A 6,000-nucleotide genomic window follows, 5' to 3' on the forward strand; every position below is an offset into this window, starting at 1 on the left:
GTTTCCTAACCATTAGACAACTGTCTAATTAGCTCTTAGGCAGCAACTTGCTTTCATTGCTTTTTTACTGGCTTTCTCACATTATCTTCTCTCACCACAAATAAAGTACTTACAGAGCCCACAAATAATTTCCTCAGTCTGCCACTTAAAAAAAAGTTTTTTAAAACCAGTATTCACTCTGCAGTTGGTAACAGAATTCAGCCTTCGCTACGTTACATATGTCAGTAGTCTGTACTGCACTTGTTTTGCAAGAGCTATCAATAAACTAGAATTTCCCTCATACTTTGAAAAAGCTACTGGTAGCACACCCATGGCCAGACTGAGGGGTACATACCCACTGTTACAACAAAAAAACCTTACTAACAGAGTTTTGCATTCACATCAGTGCTGGTATCCTCAGGATCCTGGCCATACTGCATCACTCTGATAGTCTTCACATTAACACTGAAACCCAGATGGAGATTTTATACTTCTCTGTTATGGTAGGACAAAAACCAGGAAGAATAAGGATATGGCAAATGAAAAAAATAAAAACAAACATAAGGGTCAAATGTACTTTTCCTCCAAGACACCCAAGTTTTTGGCAAATTTACTTATTTCTCCAACCTTCAACAAGAATGATCAGAAAAAGGCGGCATTCAAAGTGAGCCCTGCTGGAAAAGGAGATCAACTTGCCTAGGGAAACAAACATTAACAGAGAAGTTCTGCTGCATACAGAAACACCGAGAAAGAAATGAAATTAATTATAACCTTGCCAAAGGGCTGAACACTGACTACCAGCAATTTTGCTCAGCTGCTCAGAATTCTATCTATACTTCCTCGTATCAGGTTTCCTGTAAACGGATCTGAACTAGGTATTCTAAAAAAGGAGAAGACTAAGAGTACAGATGTATTCTTCAGGTGAGTTGAGAAAACAGGAAATTACACCAGGCAGTATAAACTCAAAATACAACTACAGGTTTGTAATTGCAATCCAAAATGCTTCATCAAAGGATTTCAGTTTGTGAACGGAACTCTTCTCAGTTTGATGCAAAATATGAAAACAGTAAAGCAACGGGATTTTATTAAAGACTTTTATCTAGTCAAGATTTACTAAGTAGCTGATGTTTAGAACACACACAAAAGGTTTGTTCTTGAAGGAGGTGATTCTCCTCCTCTACTCTGCTCTTGTGAGACCCCACCGCGGGTACTGTGTCCCGCTCTGAAGCCCCCAGTCGTAGAAGGGCATGGACCTGCTGGAGAGGGTCCAGAGGCGGGCCACAAAGATGATCCAATAGCTGGAACACCGCTCCTATGAGGACAGGCCAAGGGAGTTAAGGTTATTCAGGCTGGAAAAGAGATGGCTCCAGGAAGACCTTATTGTAGTCTTCCAGCATCTGAAGGAGGCCTGCAAGAAAGCTGGAGGATTTTTTTGCAACTGCTTGTAGTGATAGGACAAGGAGTCATGGGTTCAGACTAGAAAAGGGTAGAATTAGATTACATGTAAGTAGGAAGTCCTTCACTATGAGGCTGGTGAGACTAGCACAGGTTGCCCAGGGAAGTTGTGGATGCTCCATCACTGGATGTGTTCAAGACCAGGCTGGATGAGGATTTGAGCAACCTGTTTTAGTGGGTGGCGTCCTTGCACCCAGCAGGTGGGTTGGAACTACATGATCTTTAAGGTCCCTTCCAACCAACACCATTCTATGATTCTGCACAAGAAAGGTGAAGGATTAGACAGTAGAGGATAGTAGAACAAAAGGATTATGAAATACAATACCAGACAAGTGCTTTTGTGCATTTTGCTCTCCAGGAAAGTGACAGCAACTCCAGAGAGACCAAGTGATCTGCTCTGCTGCTCAGCAGCTTCCACCACTGCCTAAATAACAGAGCCATTTAATGGAACCTGCAGCCACTCTGGCCTGAAGACATAATTCCACTGGAATTCCTGCCTCTAGCCCCAAATTCCTTAAGTGCTTAGATGTCTTTTACATAGATGTACCATAAGATAAAACTGAAAGTATATCCATCCCCAAAAACATCTTCCCAGGATAAGTCAGTGTTCCATTGGCTGGCTGTTTCTGACAACGGAGCAGTGAAGAGCCCCAAATTACATGACTTGAACCTCATTCAGGAATAGATCCCTTTAACTATCCATGAAGAATTTAATGTAAGGATCACTTCATAATCCATATGCTTTAAAGTTTCAATGTGTTCCTTATAATCTATTTATCCATCAATTAATTGAAATAGTTATTAATGATTAAAAAATAGAACAAACTTATTGGGAATATTCTGTGATACATAAAAACACGTATCAATAATCTCCCCAGGACAACTCATCATGAGTCTCGTCAATTATAAACACAGGAAGAGCAATAGCTTGGTAGCCATTTTCTAGCAACATACTTGAATCATTTAGAGGGACCATGTAACATCTTAACCTCTACAAGAAGAGGGAGGAGAGGGAAGTTTAAGTCACCCAATGTTTTTGTTAAACATTTTTGCTCATTTCTCTTGTTTCTGAAGATGTTCAATTCATTGTTCTGTACCATCACACCCGAAAGAAGAAAACACTTGCTAAGTGTAAGAATTAACAGTTAAAAATTAAAACACCTCCAGAAAAAAACAAGTATAGGTGAAGTATATTCTTGCAACTAAAATATGCATGTCAGAATTAAGCTGCATCATACAGATTTAAGAATCTTGGATCTATGTTACATATAAAAGCGTGGAAAAAGCCTGGGTGGCATAGCCCAAAAAAAAAAAAAAAAAAAAATCACTTCACATTAAACAGAACAGAGACAATGAAGAAGTATGGTGCAGGATCCATTTTTTAAACCCACGGATGAGAGAAGTTAGGGAAAAAAACTACAGAAAGAGAAGCAGAGAAAAGCTGCAAAAGAGATTCACACACAAAGGAACAGAAAGTTATAGACTTGCTTACCGCATATTCCTCTGGTGTAACCTTTAGAACATCAAATACCACTGCATCAAAGCTCTTCTTCAGTTCAGCTGAACCTTTGTCACTCAAGGATTCGGAGCTGCTACTCTTCTGCAAAAACAAAAGTACTGATGATATGTAGGTTCTCTCATTTTTTTTTATTTTTTTTTTTTTTTAATTGCTTCCAAAAGCACAATTTCTGTTTTGACATCAATAGTCACAGAATTTTTCTATTGGGCAAATTATCAATCAAAAGTCAGTCACAGGACAAAACTTCTCTTGACAAAGATTGCTAAAATCAGAGACCCTCAAACTGACTTCAATGGATTTCAAAGGTGTTCCTCAAAACACAACAGTTACATTTCAACTCAGAATTAAATTCCTTTTTTGCTGACAGGAAAGTTAATAATAACAATATAATCACACTGAATTTCAAACAGAAAAAATACCACTATGGTTAGAAGAAAAGTCTGCCCCAAGGAAACACATGGAGCAAAAACCAAGACCTGCATAGTCTTATGTTGCAGACCAATGGAGACTTAAGCAGTCTCTCCTAACTCCCACCACAGGGGGATACGTCCTAGGGAGCCAAAAAGATTTTACCTTGGCCCATATAATGAAGGCACTTTCTGACAGTCTGTGTAATTTCACTGCTATTGTTGAAAGTTTCCAAAACCGTGTATATGGGCCACGTATACAACATGCACATAAATAACCACTTCACCAGATCACTGCTGGCAGAAGCCAAACATCAGCACTGTTACACTGTATATTCCCATGTCACCTGCATCATGTCTGCCAAGGCAGGAGGAAAGATAGCACAAGGTCACCAGTGCTGGTAAATAGTTCTGTTGTGCTGATGTCTTTTCTTGGAAATCTAATGAGGCCATATTTTAGGGCTACACTACATACTCTGACTTTGGCTTCCCACTCACAGAAACAGGAACATTTGAACTCCTTGAGAATTCAGCCAACTGAAATAAACTCTTATCCATTTTTAAGCCCTTTTGATAAAGGACATATAAAGAAAATAGATACTCATTAAATAATTATGTTTGCTTTTCTCTGGCTTCTTTTAACAGCACCATCTCTGAAAAAAAATTAACTTTGAAAGCACCACCAAAACCTCCAAACCAGACATTCAGACTTCCAGAAACATTTCAATTACAAGTCCTCCCTCCTCTGAGTTTCAAGATAGGGACAAAATACCACTTGCTGAAAGCAGATTCATGTAACTTTGCCAAAACATTTTTTACAGTTTTATCAGACATCATGTTAACATTCAATACTTTCAAGTTGAGTAAAAAGAAAGCCTTCCTCCAAGGAAACTTTTTAGTTGCATGCCAGCAAGTTACCAATCAATGATTCATAATACAATGATAAAGGAAATAAAAGAGTCTGTATAAAAGCAAACAATGGTCTTGGAGCTCAATGCCAGCTTTCTTGTTTAAATCTTGACAATACTTGTGAAATTGTGCTGGAGAGATTACTTGATTCTTTTTGTTTGTGGTACTTTCCATTGCTATAGGCACACCAGCTCTGCTATCAAAACACATGTAAACAGATAAACATCTTTGGTAAAGTCCAAAGATGCATTCAAGGAAGCAAGTTTTTTCAGGACTCTATGGCTCTCATCAAGAATTCTACCAAGTCAGTAGTTAACACCTTATCTTTTAAATAAAGAAAGAGAGGAAAAAAAAAAAAAACCACACACAACAGACACCCAAATCAACTTTAGTAAAAACACATTTCACACTGTGACAAAAGCAATATAAACAATACACATCAGCAACAAAGTGTCTCCCCTGATCAGAAGGCTTACGTTAGTATTGTGTATGACAAAGCATATATTCAATCACCTTAAAGATGACAAACACTGCATCTAGGAAGATTACTCAATATATACTCAAGTCACATTTTCAGTTTCCCTCAGTACTACCAGGCATTAACAAAACAGGAAAAACCAAAAATACTTGAGGAAAAATTGATATACAAAGTTCGGGGGTGGGGCGAAATAACACCAAAAACCACAAAAAAAAAAAAAAAAACCACACACAAAAAAATAGGTCAAAACCAACTAGGTCTTGCAAACCCTCCAACACTGCTAAGAATTAGGAATCAATCTCAACAGCTCCTTACATGATCCCAGCAAAAAGAACTCAAAAAGTTCTGCTATAACTTCACACCACACTGTCTTCTCTGTAACAAATTGATTACAAATGGAGAACACTATTAACTTCAAAATAAGAGACACCAGCACAGGAGGCCTGTGTCCACATTGGCCAATACACATGCTCTGAACTTACAAGCTGTTCAGATACTTCATTGGGCAGGAGCGGATCCACACCAGTGCTTGAATATATAGTCCAAGAGACAAAGGAAACAACTTCATTGCAGTGCTAGTGTCACACCACCCCTACACACACACACTCCCCCCAAAGAAGAGAACGTTTCCCAGCCCAGCTTATTGCACTAAGAGCATTATTACTGTCAAAACTTGGGAAGAAGAGCTTTGTTGTCTAGGTGTGATGGAAGAGAACATAAAGGCAGCTTTGGCCACGGCAAGGCTGTGCATGCTAGCGCATGCTTTATCTTAGTACACAGAGGTCAGAACTTCAAGTTATTCACATCTCAGCTAGGACATGTGAAACCAACACACCAACCAAGAATCTCCTGCAGAAGATCTTATGTTACAGAAAACTTACATTTTGGTGCATTGTTAAAAAATTGGATACTTAACACCATAAGCACTCAGTGAGTGAGTTTTTTAAGGCTTACCTCTGAGGCAGTAGCTGCAACACTAACACTGCTTGACTGTCCGTTCATCAGCTCCATACTGCCCACACCACTGATCTCCAGCACTACATGTGCAGCAGCAGGATCATCTCCAATGCAACCGAACCACCATTCCTACAAAGAGCAAAAAGGAATCAAATTATTTTATTCATGCATTTTACACAAGATTCAGTATCTAAAATCCATAAGAAAGTGCTTAAAAAATGGCTACACCACTTTGAGGTCTAAACTTTATATTCAAACATATTCTACAATTACCTACTTAAAACCAGAAACAACAG

The 6,000-nt window shown here is 38.7% G+C and overlaps 1 protein-coding gene across 2 annotated transcripts in view; it reads right to left on the reverse strand.

Moving 5' to 3' along the window:
- The window catches only part of RALGPS2 (Ral GEF with PH domain and SH3 binding motif 2), an 89,839-nt gene extending 84,081 nt beyond the window's left edge, over nt 1-5,758 (reverse strand). For both annotated transcript variants that reach the window (XM_008946290.1, XM_008946289.1), the window contains exons 1-2: nt 5,702-5,758; nt 2,927-3,034 (exon numbers count right to left, since the gene is read on the reverse strand). In XM_008946290.1, coding sequence (XP_008944538.1) covers nt 2,927-3,034; nt 5,702-5,758 — 165 coding nt within the window. The remainder of the gene's footprint in view (nt 1-2,926; nt 3,035-5,701) is intronic.
- Nucleotides 5,759-6,000: the final 242 nt, after the last annotated feature.

Source organism: Merops nubicus, unplaced genomic scaffold (assembly GCF_000691845.1).
Source record: "Merops nubicus isolate BGI_N331 unplaced genomic scaffold, ASM69184v1 scaffold168, whole genome shotgun sequence".
Taxonomy (NCBI): domain Eukaryota; kingdom Metazoa; phylum Chordata; class Aves; order Coraciiformes; family Meropidae; genus Merops; species Merops nubicus.